We start from the raw sequence: 20,543 nt of genomic DNA, 5'->3' as shown, positions 1-20,543 counted from the left end.
GTTTTAAAAGAATTTCAATTTCAATAAAAATATAACACACTCAAATTAAGTTCAATACAAATGTAAATAAAATCTTAACAATTAGTCAATTACATCAATAAAATAAATAATCTCTTAACAAAAGAAAATCCAAACAATAAATCTAAAATATGAAACTTAAACATCTCCCCAAATGATTTCATATTTGAAGCAACAAAATCCTAATGCGGGCAACCCACAGACCCCGCGGGTTAAGCGGAACGGACCCAAAAATATGATATAACCATGGACCATTTAAAAAAATTGGTCTATTACCCGCGCAGATCGTAGATTCCGCGGGCCAATCCATGGACCTAGGTCCATTTACTCACACCTAAATTGAAGATCACTACACTCCCTTCTACTATGCAACACGAGACAAAACTTAAACCCCCCATCTCTTATCATCACCTAAATCCAAATGAAGAACCCAAATCAAACTGAAACTAGCCTTACGACAAATTGATTGACACAATTTTACTCTCAATTTATCATTTGGATTGCGCAGCACCCAAGCCGTATAACGTGTTGCTTCACTTTGATTTAAACTCAAAGGTGTCAAACTCTAATTGCAGCGATCGATGTTATTTGAATTGATTGATGGTTGCTTCAAAAATTAATTTGATGAGTTCTATAGAATGGAGGAATTCCTTATCCTGTTTTGGTATTTAAGTAGGCCTAGAAATTTGGGATTGTGTTGCCATGACTGGGTTTACTGCACGAACTTTTCTAAATTACTATGAGAGAGTTTGGGCAAGGGATTTCCTTAATCAGATTCCTTGATAGGGTTTTGAAGTTTTAGTGTTACTCATTTACTTGAATGTGTTCGTTTGCATGTTTTCATTCGGTGATGATGACAATGGGATAATATGGAACGAAAGGAAGAATAAAGGGGAAAGAGAAGGGGGTACACTAACTTCTGGAAAGAAAAAAAAAAAGGATCTAGTTGGAAAAATTATGAGTGTAAGGAGGTGTACAAGTAAAGATGAGAGGTGTGTTAGGAAAAGCCTTAAATATACACGTAAAATAAAAACTGATATTGTTTAATTCATTTACTTTAACAAGGTTGTTTTTTTTTTAAAGAGAACAATGTTAAGCTAAATAAACTAAATTTTATATTTTAAGGGACAATTAAATCTCAACTTAGAAGAAAAATAGTAATTTATTGTAGTATTTTTAAGGACGGAGAAAGATATAATATTCACATTTTAGAGAGAAAAAATTTTTCTATCTGTAAAAAAAGAAGTATATTTTTTTTTATTCAGAGAAGTGTATTTTATTTTAACGATGTTAAATTAAATACTAAAATATATACGTCTGTATGTGTACTTTACTCAAATTATTATGCAAAGAATATTGAAATACAATTCTAATGTATGTGAGAAATGATATTTGTATTTTATTTTGGAACACTATTTATGATTGAAACTTATGTAACAATATTAAAATAAGACAGTTTACGAAGACCGATAACAACAAGAACATACTTGTAACAGGCAAATAAGATAAATAAGATAAATACACAAAACATGACTTCACAAAGTTCAAAGAAGGAACCTAATTTGAACTACCATTGAAGGGGGCTGCTCATACGCAAGTCCCCACTACCACAAACTATGATGTAGGCTCTCTCACCAACTTAAGCCACAGCCCTTCATGATCACCCATTTACTCCATCCAGGTAATTAAGTATTGATGTGGCTAATTGGCTCTTATTTAAACAATCTTGTCAACTTGCATGCTTACAAGTTCATCAATGTGGGACTAACTTGGCTGTGACTGGTGAGAGAACTATTTTGCTGCAGTTTATACATGGTTTATATTTTTCTTTATCTCTTGGAACACACAGAGAAAACCTGCTTCACCAATGATACATCAGAAATTTGGAAAGAATTCATATCGAAGGAAAAGATAAAGAATTTCGAAATCAGGTGGAGACCAAGGGAAAAGTGTCTATGTGTTCCATTAAATGACTTGCATATGATATGATCAGCATAAGGGAATTCTTGCCCATTGGGTTCATGAGATTTATCATATATGAAACTGTTAGAGGGCATGCTACGTTATTATTACATATTACATATTACATATATTAGGATTGTTTTGAATAATCATGCAAGGAAATGCTTAAAAAAGAATGATCAGTTGTCCATTAAATGACTAGCATATGATATGATCAGCATAAGGGAATTCTTGCCCATTGGGTTCATGAGATTTATCATATATGAAACTGTTAGAGGGCATGCTACGTTATTATTACATATTACATATTACATATATTCGGATTGTTTTGAATAGTCATGCAAGGAAATGCTTAAAAAAGAATGATCAGTTGTCCTTGTGTCTATGAAGCTGAACCAAATAAAAGCAAATTCTTTCTCTCATTTCCCTCCTCGTGCCATGTATTCACTAATGAAAAGACTTAAGCTGAAAATTGCATATGGACAAATATTGGATCTTCCCAACCAAAGGACAATCCTATTTATATATCAAGAAAGTTGAATTGGAGCATATGTTATATTAGAAGAGGTATACTCTTTCTACACTGGCAAAGGAGACAATAGTATGTCAGGTACAACACCATGGGCCTCAAATCCAAAATAATGGCTAATTGTGCCCAGCCTGATCATTCTTGGCAGGACAAGTCAAAGACCTCTCTAGCTATTCTAATTTCTAACACTGCTGTAGGCAGCATGTAAGTAGTAACCAAACCATTCTGACTGCATAAAAAGGAGCACAGCATCAAGAAGTACATTTGTTATCAAAAAGCTTACGAAATCACTTCAGAGAGGATTTTGGAAATTATACTCTAGATATTAAACTTACTAGCATTTTACGCACATTAACTCCTATTCTTAAATTTGGTGTTCGAAGACTTAACCTATCTTTTGATTTTTCAGAAATTATCACTGGAATTTGCTAACGGTATGCATATTCTGTATAATTGAATATTTGACAATGGGCCCCAAGTGGCCTTATCAGCACCTATTACATAACTGAACTTACAAGCACGATAAACGTTTTGTCGAGTAACAAAAAAGCCCAACTTTAATTCTTCAAATGTAATATGCAAGATAATTTACACATCAAAAATCTGAAAGTAAAAAAGTAACTATTTAAACTAGTAGCAGAGCTTTCCAAAAGGAATGCTCTTCCAAAAATAGGCGTATGCCGCTTAAAGTAGAGAATACACGGTATTCTTTAGTAAAAGGCGAAAGAATAGTTCGCTTTGTATTCACTACACGGCTCCGTGATTTGTTTACAGATGCACCTTTGAAATTTATAGTACAAGCAGCTCACTTTCCCTCAGTATGCGGCTCGATGTGGACCTTCGCCAGAAACAAAGAATGACACTTGATCCTTCACTTTCTCTTCTCTATGTAGAGCATCTCCAAAGTCAATGATCTGACTCATCAATGCAATACGAATACTTGATCTTTCATCTCAACATGGAACCTTTAATGTCAAGAAGGTCGATCGGTTATGGCCTTATGGGCAATGGTAGAACAATTCATTTTTGGGAGGATTGTTGACTTGCTTCATGTACAATTTTGATAGTGTCTTAGTCCAACCTCAACTAGATGATATAACAACCAAGACTATATCAGAACATTTGGATGTTGCAGGTGCATTGGACCTTCATAGTATGCTGTTGACAATGGAGCAATGTTTATCAAAGATTTTTTCATGGAGCAAAACAATCCGTTGCATTTTATAGTGTCAGTACAATGCTTGATGTGGACCTTGGTAGAAGTAAAGACACTAACATATTTGATTCTTCACTTTTTCTTCTGTTATCTGTAGCACCTCCACATTCTAGAGTATGTTGTCAAGGTCCTCGCTCAGCCACCCATTAGGATTACGAGATCTTTCATGTCACTTATCTTTCTCCTTACAGTCTTTCTAGATCTCAGTGTCTCAAACCAAAAAGGAGGAGGAAGTAACTTGAGCTTCACTCCTAGTTTTGCTTTTGCAAAAGGAGACCAAGACATTTCAACTTTAATAATTGTTGCCTTTTATTTGATTGAAACAATTAAATTTTGTTAAAAAAAATTATCAGATTTAATAACTCGCTGAAATGAATTTCCTTTGAGCAAGTTGCCTGGTCCATGCCCATTGTCTGTCTGCGTTTTAGCAGCATGTCAACATCTTTGTTTTCGATGCAGATGATATTAATATTACCGAATCGTAGGTTGGCAAGAACGTACTCGTGTCAATCATGTATTTTCTTTGTGTTGGGAACTACGACCCTCCATTAAATCAAATGGTAGTTTTGTTCTTTAGAAGCTTAATGGAAAGTGTGTGCTGATCATTTTTTCGTCATTTATTAAATCGTTTACATTACAATGTTCTAAATAAAGTGTGTTTTCTCATTAAGTCGGTATAGAAGTTCTAAACATTAAAATTTAAACTTAATATGTATACATCGCATGGATTAATTATTTATTCTAAAGGTTATTGATCTGTCACCGAATGCATGGATCAAGATCAACCATAGATTAACTGTGGTGTCAGTTTGAATCTTGGGATATTTGTGGTTCGTTAAAAAAATAAGTTTATTGACCCTTTATTTTAGAAACAGATTAAACAATTTTAACTTCTCATATTGTCAAAATTAAGCAAATATAATAATAATAAGTTACACTATTTTTATCGGATTCAAAACAGTTGGCGTACCTGAATATGTCACTATTTTATGCTATAAATAATTTTTATTACCTAATCTAGTCCTGCATAGAGATATATTAGCTCATCTCTATGTCAGAGTAAAAGAAAATATCGATGTTTTTCATTTTTCACTGAGATGCTCAATAACTAAAAAATGAAAATTAAATTGGAAAAATAACCAAGTTTTTTTATCTTAATCAGACACCACGGCTAAACTATGTTCTGTACCTAATTGGAATAGAGCAACATTACGTGTAAAATGGACAGAGAAGGAACACATAAAAAAAAAAACAAAAAACAAAAGACTTTGAGAATTTGACTCGAGTGGAGGTGGAAGATATACAGGATTATGTAGAAGCCACTATCTTATCAACTCCAATGTCTTGTCCTCCCCATATCCGCATGCGTTCAGTTGTTTGTTCCACCTACAATTGAGAAGAGTTAAGTGACTAAAAGCAACTACAGTATCTGAATTCATTCAAGCAAATTATAAAACAGGGGAAAGACTAAGGATAAGAAAGAATAGTTAACTATGGAGCTTTGTATTTCTAAACTTATCAATATAAAATGTAAAGCAGGAAATACCCTCCACCGTGTGGCAATTTGCTTTTGGTTTTCTTGATTGAAATTAAATTAGTATCAGCTGCACTAAAAATTTAAATAGTTGCCCCCTCTAATATTGCAAAAAGTTATTGTAGAAGCAAAGTATCACTTTTCTGTAGTACTAGAAGTAAAATGCCTATAAAAGTTTCAGAGAAAATGAGAACCATTGCCTACCTCTTTCTTCCAATTGGTTTTGTAAAGTATCAACAAGAGCAGCAACGTCTGGATAACAATTCCGCATATCATACCACCCCAAAGTCCCTAAATGGGGAAAAAATCTGAATCATTAGGGAGAGTTGTCTTTTTCTTTTCCTCTCTCTCTACTTCTTTTAGCAAATTCATTTATTATCTATAAAAGAGTTAACGAGTCTTGAATAAAGTCTATTATCAAAAACAGAAATTTAAGCAGGTATCAGCATAGACATATACATTTTCACTCAAAAGCAAACAATAGTTCAGCAACAAGCCATTTTGTTATTTTCCTTCTCTAATTTTTGCAGATCTAAATAGAGAAAACTCAACACATTTCACTAAAATAATGAATTTTATCAAAGGAGACTTCAATGGAAATACAAATAGTAGTGGTATATTACCTCAACCCCCAAATTTGCTTCATAGCCAAGAAGGAACCCCAGTGGAAGCCCAAATAAGTAATAACAACCTATGTTGATGTAGGCCACCAGGGCTTGCCACCCACCTCCAATAGCAACACCTGCAAAAATGATTTCAAAATTGTAAATAGGATAAGATAAAGGGGATGATCTGTTATCCATAATAAAGTAGACAAGGGTAATGGTGATAAATTCATACCTGAAACCACTGGTTGAACACTGTTTAGAACCATTGTCACAGCAAGGAGGTATCCTAGTTTCGCAACAGCCTTATGCAAAACCTCACTGTTTGTAAAAATGATGGCATAATAATCTCTAGTCGCCAAAATAATAGCCATGAAAAAGATTCCCAAGAAAAGCGACTGAAAGACTGTCACATAGACAGAGTACTTGGCAGCTCTTGGATGTCCAAGCCCAAGTTCATTGGAAACTCTGACACTGAAAATGAGAAAAACACAAACATTACGTGGCTAAGAGAAAAGCCTGCATTGCAAGCAACCAATACTAACAATGTGAAATTGTCAACATATTTGCCAGAGTAGACAGACAATGGGATAAATAACAGCAAGACAGTAATTTTGGTTGCATACCTGACAGCTGCATTTACTCCAATGAAGAGCATGGCTTCCCACCCATTGATATTCATGCTATTAAACATCATTGAATGTATTAGCAAAAAGGTTACCATACATCCATTATTCGAATAATTAGATGCAAATGTAAAACTACGGACTGCTAATTAGATGGCAGAATGAGTTACGAGGTTAAATGAATTCAAAGTATATGCAATGCATCCAACAAAATCACTGAAGAGATATTGTAACTGAGTCTATTCCCTCTATTATACAACAACAACAACAACGCCTTATCCCACTAGGTGGGGTCGGCTACATGGATGAACTTCCGCCATAATGTTCTATTCCCTCTATTATATTCCTTAATTTTAATTTTGACCCTACTCTGACTCACTCACTTTTCACAAAATAGTTTTAGGAAAATGGCAGTATCAAATCTGAGACACTTGGAAGCAAATTAACTCACTAGTTATTTAACTTGATATTGATTGCATGATAGTTTTTTTTTTTTTTTGGTCTTGATATGCACTTGACATGTTCCCTTGACAATCTCAAGCTCTTAGTTGCAAAGAACTAGCAGAGAGAATTTATTTAAGATTTCTTATTCCATTTAATCCATATCCTTCCATTTATATCTATGCAAAGTGCAGCATACATATGCCACTCCAATTGGCTGGGACTACATGGCTTTTTTTGCCTGTGTGGGGATGAAAGTATGATCTTACCATATAGAGAGGGAATCAACAGCAACCAATGCATTATCAAGGTTGCCAGCAAGAACTATAACGCTCATCATATACCAAACTTCAAGGCAAAGCATTACAGCTGATGCAAGAGAGAGCCTAACAAAGGCCCAAATATCCTTAAAAGCCAGCCATGACAATCCAGTCCATCCATCCTTACACCAGATCACAACATAAACAAGTTGAGCCACTGTGATCCCCCAGCTTGTGATATCAAACGCCAAAGCTGCACCAGCTAAGCCAAAATCTAGCACATAAATTAAGAGCCAGAGCATCCCAATGTGCAGAATTAAAGCCACCAACCCAATCCATGCAATAATGTTAACCTTGCTCTGAGCTTGAAGGAACTTTTGCGTTGGAAAATTGAAGGGAAGTGAAAGAAATTGTGGAATTACTAAAATAGAGAAACTCCCTGCAAGATCAGCTATATCTTCCTGTTGACCAAGAAACTTCAAAATTGGACCAGCAAAAATGTATATTGGCAAGAGCAAAATACTGGTCACGGATAATATCACCCATGAGCGTTGCATATAAACACCAAGCATATTAACCTGCCCAGCTCCGAAAGCTTGTCCACAAAGCGTCTCAGTTGCACTTCCCATCCCAAGCTACAGGTTTTATAGAGTATCGTTAGATTTTCTTTCTTTAAAAAAACAACAGACGACTAACAAGTACAATTTCTACAACTTCCCTTTTGAATTTGTATTCTTTAAACTGAAGACATGCAAATACACTCTCAAACTAAATACATATATAACATTTTAAAATGGTAATAAAATCAAATACATGTATAACAAATTCTATAATTAATTTAATTCTTAATTGGCCATTTTTTAATTAATAGTTATTATTGTATATCTTCAAAGTGTACTACTCCCTTCACTTTATACTGGTGAAACCAGTTGGTTTCTATTCTCTAAGCAAGTTTTCCTGCAATATCCTCTGAGAAATACACAGCACAAGGCTTTGTTCTTGCTTATGAATTCTGATTTTAAGAAAATGAAAATGATTAAAATTACGAAAACCTTGTAAGACGAAGGAAAATTCAATTAGGAACGGTGAGAACAAAGGAGCCGCCTTCTGTATTTAGCTAGAACCAATTAAAATCCATTCGATTAACATAAGGACGAAACTTAAGAAATTTTTCATGTTGTTCTCTGATCAGAATTGAAGTTTCATCTTGAGATCCTACACTTACCTTTAAAGTAAACACTTTTTTTATGTAAATTAGCAAAATAAAACTTCAATTCTAATCAGAACAACATCTAAAAAAACTAAACTAAACTAAAACTAAGTTTTGTCCTTACTTTTTTTGTCCTGTATACTTCAATTCTAATTCTAACCGCATCTAAAAAAAAACTGCATCGAAGTTTTGTCCGTAAAATAATAGGAAACATTTGCCTAACTCCACAGACAAAAACAGAGAAAATTAACAAGAATCTTTGGCAACGAGTGTTAGTTACTCACGAACATCACTGTAGCAACAAATTAATATATATATATATATATATATATATATATATATATATAAGAATGATTGAAAAGTTTTGGTCGTTGGGGATAGAGAAGGAGATTTTACCATGAAACCAAAGGCAAAAGTGCCAATGACGGAGTTAATGAGGGAGATAGCAGAGAGCTGAATGTCGCCGAGGTGTCCAACGAACATGCTGGTCACGGAATTCACACCGAACTGACACCATATGTTGAAAACAATGGGCATCGCAATCTGCCACACTCTCTTCGTCTCAATCCAGAACACCTTCTTCACCTCCTTCAGCTCCCTCACCGCCACGTAGTCGCCGTTCTCCGTCACCAGCGCCGCCCCCTCGCCTTTGGCCAGCAGCAGGGGAGCGTCCATCTCTCAGTCACCCTACACGTCTACGCCTCTGATTCGACGTTAAACTCTCACGGGCTTATATCCTGCAACTGCATATGCACATCCACCACTCCACCAGTGCAATTTTCTTTTCTTCAGTATTTATTATTATTATTATTCATACAACGAACGTAGAATGTACACGTATTTTATTTTTATTTTAACTTGGTTTTGAAATGAAAATGAGATTCTGATACTGTGACGGTGACCTATGGGCTATGGCTATGAATGAGAAAAATGTCCCACCGCTAAATTTAAACAAGTTCTAGACTCTAGCTAGTTGATTTTTCAGTCTCTGAGATTTTTAGCAAAAAATATCGCATTTTGGTAGGAGTAACTTTCGCTGAAAGTTGAGATTATCAAGTTTTTTCTTACTAGTTGGTTAAATTCTTGTAATTAGTATTTTTTTTTTATCTGAAAAAATTACTTTATTCCTCCAAGGTGAATGGATGATATTTCGGTTTGACACAGAAAGAGTCTCTAAATTAAAAAAGTAATAATAATAATAATAATAAAGAAAACTTACATGAGCTACCTACACACTTTCTATTGTTTTCTTTTTAACATAAAGTTTTGTGGTAGTTGAATCCTACCCTCCTCCTGAGAGTAGAGTTTAATTTCATTAAATATTACAGGTATGAATATAAGTGCATTTAAGATCAATCTCTCAAGTTCTTCAATGAGCAACCACGCCATTCTTGTTGTCGAGTCTATTTTAATTAATGTTTTCTTTTTCCCGTTGCATTTTTTCAATACGAGACAATTATTTCCATTTTAATCTAATTAGAATTTATAAAAAAAATCTAAATTAATAATGTCATTAACAAAGAAAATGAACTAATAAGAATATCTTAAATTAAAACTATTTAAACAGATACTCCGTTACTCTCACACACGAGTCTTTCTTTCTATATATAATCAGGAAAGTTTTTACTTTTCAATCTATTGAATACTACCAGCAATATAATTTTTATTAAAAAATATTTCAATTTTATTATAAATACTTTTAAATTACTTATTATTATTCAGTTTTTTTAAATGTATTTTATGTTCTTTTAACGTTTTTCTAAACACTTAGTAATTGTTATTTTTATTTGTCAGAAAGATACAAACTAAAGAAGAAAACAAACTAGGTTCTAAACTTCTAATAAATGTGACACTTTGTTGCATGTCAGCAAAAACACAAGTAATTTAACTATTACGTTCTACAACTATCAAAATAAATTCTTAATATTTTCATCTTACATAAAAAGAACATAATAATTTTTTATTAAATTTTATTACTGTTAACTACTTTTAACGTAAACAAAGTTGTATACTCGAAAAGATATTGGACCCGTTCGTTTAGGCTAATTTATTTTAAACAGAAAATGTGATTTTTAAATTAAATAAGTAGTTTTAATTTTTTAATGTATTTGTCTAAAATATAAATTATTTTACTTAAAATAAAGCATTTTTATTTTTCTTTAAAAAAATATTTATTTCTTAAAAAATACTTATATAAAAACACGTTTTTAAAATTTAAATAAAATGGTCCAATAATGAAACATATTCGAGTAGAGGTGATATGCGTGGCGAAGTAAAAGACTTAGAATAGAGAGTAGTTTGAAATCCTGAAAAAAAGGGGGTAGTTTGGTATGCTGAAAAAAAGGGGGCAGTTTGGTAAGATGAACGGTGTAAGATCGACCACGTCACTTGTATTTACCAATAGTGGAATGGAAAGTGGTGGGGGTTATAAAGTGGATTTTATTTTTATCGAAGGGTTGTAAAGTGATGTTTTTAAGTTATGGGAAAATAAAGGGAGGAAATGCCGAAATGAAATACAAAGAAAATATTTAAATTAAAATTATTTAATAGATAAGAAATAAAGGTGTCAATCTCATATTCATTTTAAAAAAATTACACAATTTTACACAACTAAAGATACATGCACTAAGTAACAAATCCAAGACCAGAATCAGCACTGATTATTTTATTTTTTAAAAGATTAATAATCATTATTTTATATATATATATATATATATATATATATATATATATATATATATATATATATCCAGAAACCTTATGTAAAGAGGACTGGATTTTTTTTCTTCTATAATGATTTAAATATCTAACTTTTAAATGTAAAAAAAAATTATTTTTATACATAAAATTAAAACTAATTTTGTATTAAATGATAATCTTAATTATTATTATAATAATAACAAATATAACTAATTTTATACTAATTAACTTTAAAATACATATGGATAAAAAAATCAAGGAGATCCATCCATATATATATATATGAAATATCCAACCAAATAAAACGTAGAAATATTCAATAAATTATTTTAAATCCTTCCTAACAAAACATTCGTAGAATAACTGTAAAGTCCTATTGCCAATTGCAAAATTCCATTGAATTTGATTTATAAATATTTTCTCTTACAATATAAATTAGAACCTATAACTAAGATTAAGAGTCGGTTTTTCCTCAAGGGAGAAGTACAATCTAAGGGGCCTAAGTTTTGCTTGGCAATGTCTCTTGGAATCTGACTATCATTCTGCTACTCTTTCGGACTATTTTATTCCACAGTCCTAAATTATCAAAACCAAGTAAGATTTAAAAGTGAGTTATAGGGTGTGCCAGGCCCATGCTATAGTGCAACGCTTGGGCGACACTTGAGAGGCCCAGTAGCAAGCTACTGTGTTGGACTCTCCCCACCAAAAAAGTAATTTAATATCGTGTGGACCAATGGCCCACATATCAGATATTAAACTGATAAGAACAGATACTACACTTGATCTTAGCCAAAAGGCCGAGAAAGGTATGAGTTTGCTATGCTTCAAAATCTTCTTTTATAATAAGATATAGAGTTATTTCTATCTCTTCTAAACGATATGGGACTGTTTATACTTGTAACGCCTGGAACAGAGAAACAGTAATTCCTCTACTACAATGGCAAAGCAGAGTCTAGAAAATGTAGTTGTGACGATCAATAATTTCTCCACACAGAACAAATCCATGAACACAATCCATCATGGATTTAAGCTAAACCCCATATACCTGATTCATTGATCCCCTAAATATTCTATTACATTTCACCTCTAGGCAATTCGTATTAGTTATTACATTCCTTTTACCCTGTGTTTTTTTTTTATGAAGGATTTTTATGAAGTCTTATACCCTATGTTGATTCTGCATATTTTGTATTCGTAGATGATATTCTGCAAAGTAAAAGTAAACATGAGAAGGTGAACATTAGAGAGTTTAACACCAAACATGAGAAAAAAATGTATATATTGCTAGGTTCCAAGATCCTCTTGGATTTCAAAACTCAATTGAATGTGAGATTAACATACTTGATACTCGTCAGAACACAAAACCTTGAACATTGAATTATATCATTTTATTGAAAATGTATCCAGAAAACATTTCTATGCCTCTTAAGTCTGTCCATATGTTATAGAGAGACTTGGAAACTGCTAATCTCCATAGCATAATGGTCTCTTCACTGCCAAGTTGTCATTATCTGAGATTAGAAGAGGTGTCTACATTCTTGCTTGGACTTGGAGTGTTGCAGTAGGACTCCAAGATTTTCAGACTTAGGAGGCTAAATTATTACTACACTTTTTCACAAGATCAAATCACATAAGTCAAGATTAAAAGACAAAAGCCTAGTAATTTTTAATCATAACTATTTATATAGGATTGTATGATTTAAATTTATTCTTTTCGTACAAAACTACAAGTACTTCTCTTGTATGGATGAATGTGATTTTTCTGCTCATTTGGTCAGTTTCAGGTCTGTGCCTTACTGCCTTAGGCCTAGACCAGAAAGCTTTAATGGCGGAGGTTAAAAGACAAAGTCAGAATTGGAAGCAGGTTGGAATAGATGACTGAGTGTGTTAAAACTTAAAAGAATAAGGAAAAATGTGTTTTAATTCTTCTACATTCATGAATTTAACTTTAAACATTAAAAAATATGTAGATTTAAACCATTTTAACTGTAAAAAACATGATGAATTATTATAGAAAATAGGTTAAATCTACATATTTTTTAAAGCTTGAAGATATATATATAATTTGATATAAATATAAAGCTTGAAGGAATTGAAATTTGATGATTTTAATAAAATAAATAAATCAAATTGATTAATGCGAGGGAGAGAGAAATCTTTGGTAGATATGGAGATTTTATCAGAAATTCAACTTCAATAAGACAATATCCTCTCCACTTGTAGTATTCAAAGACATGTACACTGGTTTGGGGCTCCACCGATGTTGGGCTCGTTGGGCTCAATTTGAGGCAGGAAGAGAGAAATAAAATAAGCAGTGTGTTAGAGCATACTAATGTAAAGGCAGTTGCTTCCTGAAATGTAGAATTACTTTCTGGAATAACATTTCTAGAAGGCTAAAAAGGTGTAGAAAACAGATTTAAGGTGCATGAAGTAATTGTCTAATGCAAATAAAGGCCGAATGGATGGTTCAAAAAGTAATTAAAACTCGTTTTTAATGTAAATACTTAAATTCCACTATTCCATATTGAAGCACGAATATACCCACTTCCTCTCTCTCGGCCAAGCAATGGATAATAGAAAAGAGCATAATTCTCATTAATTGCTCAAATGCAATCGTGGTCAATCCCTAATGTTTCCAGCAGCAAAAGTTCATTCATTAACACAAAAATTGGTGAGTCCAGGAAGAAATAAAAATGGAGTGTGGCAATAAAATAAGCTTTGGTTTTCATATGTCCTAACTTGGATTTAATTACATAAGGCAAATTATAACAAAATTGTGTGCCAATCTAGGATTTTTTAGGTGAGCCAAGTGGAAAGAGATTAACACTACCAAAGTGTGTGATGTGGCTTGATGTTTGTGTGAGGGATGGATAAGGGAGATGCGCACTGAGTAAAAGCTTTAGCTCTAAATTAAGTAAAACTTTTCAACTATAGTTCTCGTTGTTTTAAATCTCCTAGTTTACATTTTTATGTTTGTCATAAAATGTGGACATGACAGATATATAAAAAGTCATTTTCATTAAAAAAATATATATAAAAAAAAGACATTATTAAATAAAAGTAAAATAAGGATTCAGTAACCCAGATGTACATATGAAAAGAAAATAAATAATAACACAGCTAGTAGCAATAATAAATAAAACTACAATAGCATTAATAAAATTATTAAAAACAATATTTATACGAATATTAAATTAAATCTTATAGAAATTGAGCCAATCTTTTTTTCAAAATAAGTGATCTCTTTCTTACATGTGCATTAAAAAATATAGTTAAATAATTAATAAATATATTTATACTAAATTTGTTTATATTTTATTTTCAATGCATTCATTATAACATAAGAAAAAATCTTATAAAGTTTATTAAATATTTAATGATAATAGTTAATTTGGAATTAATACTGACATCTTTTAATAATTCTGTATAAAAATATTAAAAGCAAAATATCCTCATAATAAAACTGAGACTGATCCCCCAAAACATAAAAATTACCAAAATAGACTTTATCTCTCCCAACCAAATTTTCTACTCTCTTACTTAGACATGACAAGAAAACCCGTACCCATGGGTATCCGTCCTGACTTTGACGGGTAATATCCGAGTTGACCGGGTATGGATACGGGTTTGGGTTTTTCCCAATAACCAAAAGTCGAGTACGGGTACGGGTATGGGATTATTAGACCCGTCCCGACCCCGAACCCGAACCCGAACCCGCCTCGCCACTTAAAATCTTTAGAATTTTTACTTAATTTAATCAAAAGACATATAATTTTTATTACTAGTTAATTTTATTTTAAATTTTTTACATAATTTTATATTATTTTCTTAACTATTTATGTAGACACACGCGTTATAATAAATTTATTGATATATAAGTAGTTAAAAATAAATGTTTAATAATCAATTTATTTTTTTCTAAAATCAAATTTTTAATATTTTTTTACAAAAATAAAAAATATTTTTCTAAATGGTGTGTGGAACGGGGTTGGGGATACCCGATACCCGACGGGTATGAGGATGAGACAATAAACTCAAACTCGTCGAGTATCGGGTACAGGTATGAGGATATGTTGAGGAGTCGGGGTAAGGGATTGGGGAGACAATACCCGTACCCGACCCGCCCATTGTCATGTCTACTCTTACTAATACTGAAATGTCTATTAAAAAGAGCTTATGTTTGTCCTTTAATATTTATAGTGTCTCTTTGGATATAAGAAGCTCTTTTGAAAGCTTCTCTACTTAAATTATATTTTATATATCAAGTAAAAAAAAAATCAAAAAAATTTATAACTTGTATCCAAACACAGCCTATATAGTCTTGGCCTACTGGGGTTTTATATTTGGGCTGACATACATGTGATGGAACCTGGTATCAAGCCTAAGTTGAAATTAATTGTTTGACGCGAAATCGATTATGGCCCTGTAGGGTCGCACTTTAGCTTTATTGACCATCAAAACCCTTTTTTGGCAAAACAAACTCCTTGAAACGTGGCTTAGGATAATAGATAATAGCAATGGATATTTTGCATTTCTGATCACAGCCATAAGTTTAATCGATTGATTAATTGCCAGGATTGTTGATTGTGAAATGAGACTATATGAAGAGTGTGGCTCTTAATCGGTGCTGAGGGCCAACCAAAGGATATGCAAAAATCTTCTTAAATCCCACTAACTTTTTCTTGAAATTTATAGCGACATCAACAAAACAAGGATCTTTTAATCTTTCCCAAACCCACTATTTTTTTAACAGAAATAAATGAAACTGTTTTTCTTTTCTTTTTTTGATATAAAACTGATTTTCTTAATTCGAAATTTTCTTCAGTACGTAATCTGGAGATTCTGATAGATATTCCTTCTTTTGGCAATAACTAGTTTAATCCTTAATACACAACTTGTATTTTGAAAAATATAATTTATATAAATTCTCAACATAAAATAATTTTATATATACATTTAATAAGATTTGATAGTTTTAATATTTATTTATTCTTTAATATGATGTGGTATAAGATAAATTCCTATGGAAAATTTATATAAAATATTTTTAATTCACAATATATATAAGTTAATTTCTATTATAAATCTAGGCGGGAAAGCTGCTATAATTAAATATAAAATAAGACTTGTACTTTTTATTGAAAAATTGAACAATAAATTATTGAATTACACTCAGAGGTCAGGGAAATATAGCAAAAGATATCCCACTAAGAATTATTTATATTTAATTACAGATTATATCTTTTAATTTGAATTACGTGCAACTTTTGGCCTTTAAATTTTTTTAATCAATGAATTAACTCCTTCTATATTTAAAACCAAGTATATGTAATCCATGAATTTCCTACCATCTGAATCTATCAAATTCTTTTTATTATAGTCATAAACTTCCAACTTTTAATACTTTTATAGATACAACAACTTGACCGTCTTATGTACGTATTCAACTAGTCAATTTAATCAATCAAACTTAAATAATCATTAATTTGTTATCTAGGTTATTTGCTTTAATTTATTAATAATCCATTTTTTTATGTATACATGAATTGTCCTGGCATTCCAAAGAGGTTGGGACCATTTGTAGTTTTTCAATTGCAAATAGTAGTCAGATGTACAGAATTTTCTGCTCAGATCAGCTAGTCTAGCTAGTGAACAGAACCTCTGGAAGGTAGAAGTTAGAGTAACGGGCTAACTAGGTATGTGGTCAAATTAAGACTTCGATGCAAGACTTAAATCGGGATTGGGTAACTAAATTAAAATTGATAACTACATATAAAATGGAAACTCAAATTAAAGCTGTAACCAAAAGAATGCTCATTTACTCGATTAGGGAAGAATATGTTGCATACATATACGGCAATGGCTTGGAAGTGAAGCTAATTCATGGAGTATGGACAAAAAATTGCGGATTTCACCCACGCCACCAATATATATTGTTTAGATTGTAAATTTGGAGAGAGGGAGGAAACAAAAAGAAAGGATTTCATTCTCTAAAACAAAATAATAAAGAAGTTATTCTCAAGAAACAAACCACCAATCATATGCAAAAAGAGTCATGGTCCAAAGTAAAGAAAATGACATATTCTATAAAAATGAGCAAATTAATATAATAAGTTTTCTTGTGTACTATGTTTTTCATTTCATTTTCTTTTTTTCAATCACAAATTGTTTTCTTCAACTTGTTAAACGACAATAGTAAATTAAAGTGATCAATTTCTCCACACACAATAACCTAACATTAAGACTTAATATGTCTAATTTATATCTAAAAGAAATTGTTGCAAATTTGTCTGAATGAAATCATTCCGGAATCTATATTTCACCCTTACAACTTCTTTTAATGTTCAAAGGTTGTCATCGCATGTATTTCTCAAGCGCCAAAATTTATTAAATGTCGCTTTTATGACACTGAAATGATATGAAATATTGATCATATTTATTATTTTTCAATATAATTAATCATAACATGTAAAATATTTTTATATAATATGATTGGAATGTTAATGAGAAAAAACACACCGAAATTCAAAGTTCTTTATTGAATATCCTCGAAACCTGAGCTTCTCACATAAAGGAAATCCTCTCTAGAGTCATCTCTTCCCTCAGTCTCCATCCCTATTTTTTTTATTCTTTCTCATTAACCCCTAAAGTGTAAAGTTTTTCATGACAATAAGAGGTTAAAACCTCCATTATTGGAAGCCTAGCAGTCAAACTCTTGTAATGTGATTCTTTTTCTATTATCTATTTAATGCAATTCCAATTTTTATTGTTCCCATTTTCTATGCTTATTGTTATTGATTGTGGTCTGATCATTCATACTCATGCATCTGTTTAAGATTTAGGCATTGAGAAGTGTTTATTTCTTAAAAAACTGGGAAAAAGTATCTAAATGAATCATATCTAGGGATAGAGTAATATTGTTTAACCTATTTATGCATCTCTAAGTCTAATGCAACTTATTTTATTGAATCTTTTAAAAAAATAGGTTTTTTCACTTGAGGGACCAGGGTTAGAGTATCAAGATAGATATAAGTAAAAATTAAGATAATATTAAATAGAGAAAAATTAGTAACATTACATCATGAGTAGTCTGATATGCTAGGTCCAAAAATTTTTGCATTATCAATTAACCTTCACATTTAAAAGTGTTTGTTTTTTGTCTTTCCTATTTCTAATTTTTTCTTGTTTTCAATAATTTTACTTTGCTTTTAACTCCTCATCCCGTCTCTTCAATTAATTGCTTGAAAATTTGATATACGTCAATTTAAATACAAACAAAGTTTTTGTAGACTCGAAACTCGAATTTTTATTTTACTTTACTACTTATGATAATTTGGTGCAATTATCAACGAGTTAACAAAAATGCAATTTCAAAACGAGAACATGTTCGGTAAAAATGAAAATAAGTTAGTTTTTTCTTATTTACAAAACAGTTTTTACCCATTTCAAAAATAATAAAAATAGGTTTGTATGTTTTGTTATAGGTTTTACTTTAACCATCCAGTACTTCTCCTATAGTTTAAATAGTAAGAAATTACACACAATTCAAAATCGTCATTAATTAATTTTAAATCACCACAAATAGTTTTTTTTTTACATTAAATAATTTGTTTAGATAATTATATACAAACTAAGAGTGTATATAAATTATTTAAACAAATGTATATAAATTAGATTCAAAAGATATTTTTACAGTTGAAAACTTTTTTTATTCAAAAGGCATCTAAAACTTCAATTTGTCACTTAACTATTTTTTTTATAGACACCATATTAACCCATTTGAGAGTAGAACAATATCTCTATATACGATTCCATGTCAAAAGTAGGAATTGAATCCCAAACTTTTGAGTTTTGGTATCCAAGTGTCGAATTAATTGTATTAACAAATTTTGAATTTTTATAGGACTTTATCATTGGATATTTGGAATTGTGTTAGTATGCAAAATTTTCTTTCACTTACAAATTGCAACATAATTGTGAGACTCTACTTTGACTCTCCTTTCTTTCTTTGTCAATTTAATTAGTGTTTTTAACAGTATAACTCTACAAACAACGGTTCCTCAAAAATATAAATCCAAACGATAATTTTGACAGAGTTGTTGGCTTATGCGTGATAAAATTATGGTTTGACTTTTAGTGAAAATGTGTAATTTTTTCAACATCCATGAAGGGACTGCTACAAATAGTTTGCATGATCAATAATAGTTAGACTGATTGTGTTAGTAAGTAGTAACTATAACGGCAAGGTATCACCCGTTCTTCCTTTGTCATCATGATCATAAATCTACAAGTACAGTTTTACAATTTTTTTTTCCTTTCTTTTAAAAAGTCCCAAGTGAACGATGCTTCAACTTTAAAAGGTTGTGAGTTGTGACTTTATTGCACTACTCATAGTTCCATCTTGTGAGTTGAAAAAGATGGACTTTCTTCTCTTGCTTTTGGGCAACATGTCGGCGATTATCAATTCAAACATTCCATCCAACATCCTCAGCTCATCGCAGGTGCCCATGCCCTATTGGACTATTGAAAAATGTTTTTTTCTATAATTTTGAGGTATTTATAACTTGAGATTAAAAAAGAAATAAAAAATAAGTGATTAATTTGATTGATAATGTAATGTGATTGTAAGAGAAATAAAGAAAATAAATTGTTGATTGGGTGTTTAAAATTTTAGGTTGTGAAAATATAATTACCCTAGATGCATTATTATAGTCAACATAAAATGGTAAATTATTAAATATTCATTGATGATTTTTATTAAGAATACTAATTTAATAACTATAGTCAACAATGAAAATTCAATAATTTATCAGAGTAATAATCCTGCATTCAAATAATGAGATGCATCTGGTAATAAGAATTTTGTATTCATGACTATAATAATGCATTTAGGTTTTGTTAATATCGATTGTATATATTTGTATTCCGTGTCCACAGTTTTGTAGTTTTGTTAAATTTTATTATCAATATTTGTTTCCGTTCTCATTTGTAGTTTATTTTTTGCTATTTTACTCTTAATAAGTATCGCTTACCAATGTCCATGCTCTAATGAAATCATTTTTACCATTGTACATTTACGACCCTATTGTCCAAATATCACTATTCTGACAAAACGTTTTATATATATGACAAATAGACATGACAATGACAAGAAAAATCGCATTTGTGTGTATCTGTTTAAATTTGTTTTGATTTTTACAGATAATATCCGAGTTAATCGGGTATGGATTTGGGTTTTCTCTGATAACCAAAAGTCAGATACGGGTATAAGTATGAGATAACTAGACCTGTCTCGACCCTGAATTCAAACCCGCTCCGCCACTTAAAATCTTTAGAATTTTTGTATAATTTAATTAAAAGGCATAAAATTGTTATTACTAGTTAATTTTATTTTATAATTTTTACATAATTTAATATTATTTTCTTAATTATTTTTGTAGAC

At 31.1% G+C, this 20,543-nt stretch overlaps 1 protein-coding gene, 2 non-coding genes and 1 pseudogene across 4 annotated transcripts; all 4 read right to left on the bottom strand.

Annotated features, from left to right (window-relative positions):
- Positions 1-1,594: 1,594 nt before the first annotated feature.
- Positions 1,595-1,707, bottom strand: LOC114372781 (annotated as a pseudogene).
- Positions 1,708-3,149: 1,442 nt separating this feature from the next.
- Positions 3,150-3,266, bottom strand: LOC114372752. The gene has a single exon (XR_003658319.1). It is a non-coding gene; the product is annotated as a U5 spliceosomal RNA (small nuclear RNA).
- A 1,564-nt stretch (positions 3,267-4,830) lies between these two features.
- On the bottom strand, positions 4,831-9,272 carry LOC114369800 (protein DETOXIFICATION 35-like). 2 transcript variants are annotated; one of them, XM_028327054.1, is made up of 7 exons: positions 8,798-9,267; positions 7,201-7,826; positions 6,491-6,547; positions 6,100-6,338; positions 5,883-6,001; positions 5,464-5,550; positions 4,831-5,111 (listed from the first exon to the last, which is right to left on the bottom strand). In XM_028327054.1, the coding sequence occupies exons 1-7, from the start codon at positions 9,074-9,076 to the stop codon at positions 5,034-5,036; spliced, it is 1,485 nt and encodes a 494-aa protein (XP_028182855.1). In that variant the 5' UTR covers positions 9,077-9,267; the 3' UTR covers positions 4,831-5,033. The 2 variants fall into 2 exon arrangements, with proteins under 2 accessions (XP_028182855.1, XP_028182856.1); XM_028327055.1 differs by lacking the exon at positions 5,464-5,550 and having other exon boundaries at positions 8,798-9,272.
- A 2,443-nt stretch (positions 9,273-11,715) lies between these two features.
- On the bottom strand, positions 11,716-11,911 carry LOC114372695. The gene has a single exon (XR_003658266.1). It is a non-coding gene; the product is annotated as a U2 spliceosomal RNA (small nuclear RNA).
- Positions 11,912-20,543: the final 8,632 nt, after the last annotated feature.

Source organism: Glycine soja, chromosome 10 (assembly GCF_004193775.1).
Source record: "Glycine soja cultivar W05 chromosome 10, ASM419377v2, whole genome shotgun sequence".
In the NCBI taxonomy this organism is placed as follows: Eukaryota; Viridiplantae; Streptophyta; class Magnoliopsida; order Fabales; family Fabaceae; genus Glycine; species Glycine soja.
The sequence above is the reverse complement of the archived record's forward strand: the minus strand, read 5'-3'. Positions and strand labels throughout refer to the sequence as shown.

What these genes read in the sequence shown, in the direction of transcription:
- LOC114369800 (XM_028327054.1), bottom strand. Translation starts at nt 9,076, where the DNA reads ATGGACGCTCCCCTGCTGCTGGCCAAAGGCGAGGGGGCGGCGCTGGTG. An exon ending in CTTTTGCCTTTGGTTTCATG is followed by an intron (nt 7,827 to 8,797) that starts GTAAAATCTCCT and finishes TAAAACCTGTAG; the next exon opens with CTTGGGATGGGAAGTGCAAC. An exon ending in GGAGTAAATGCAGCTGTCAG is followed by an intron (nt 6,339 to 6,490) that starts GTATGCAACCAA and finishes TCTCATTTTCAG; the next exon opens with TGTCAGAGTTTCCAATGAAC.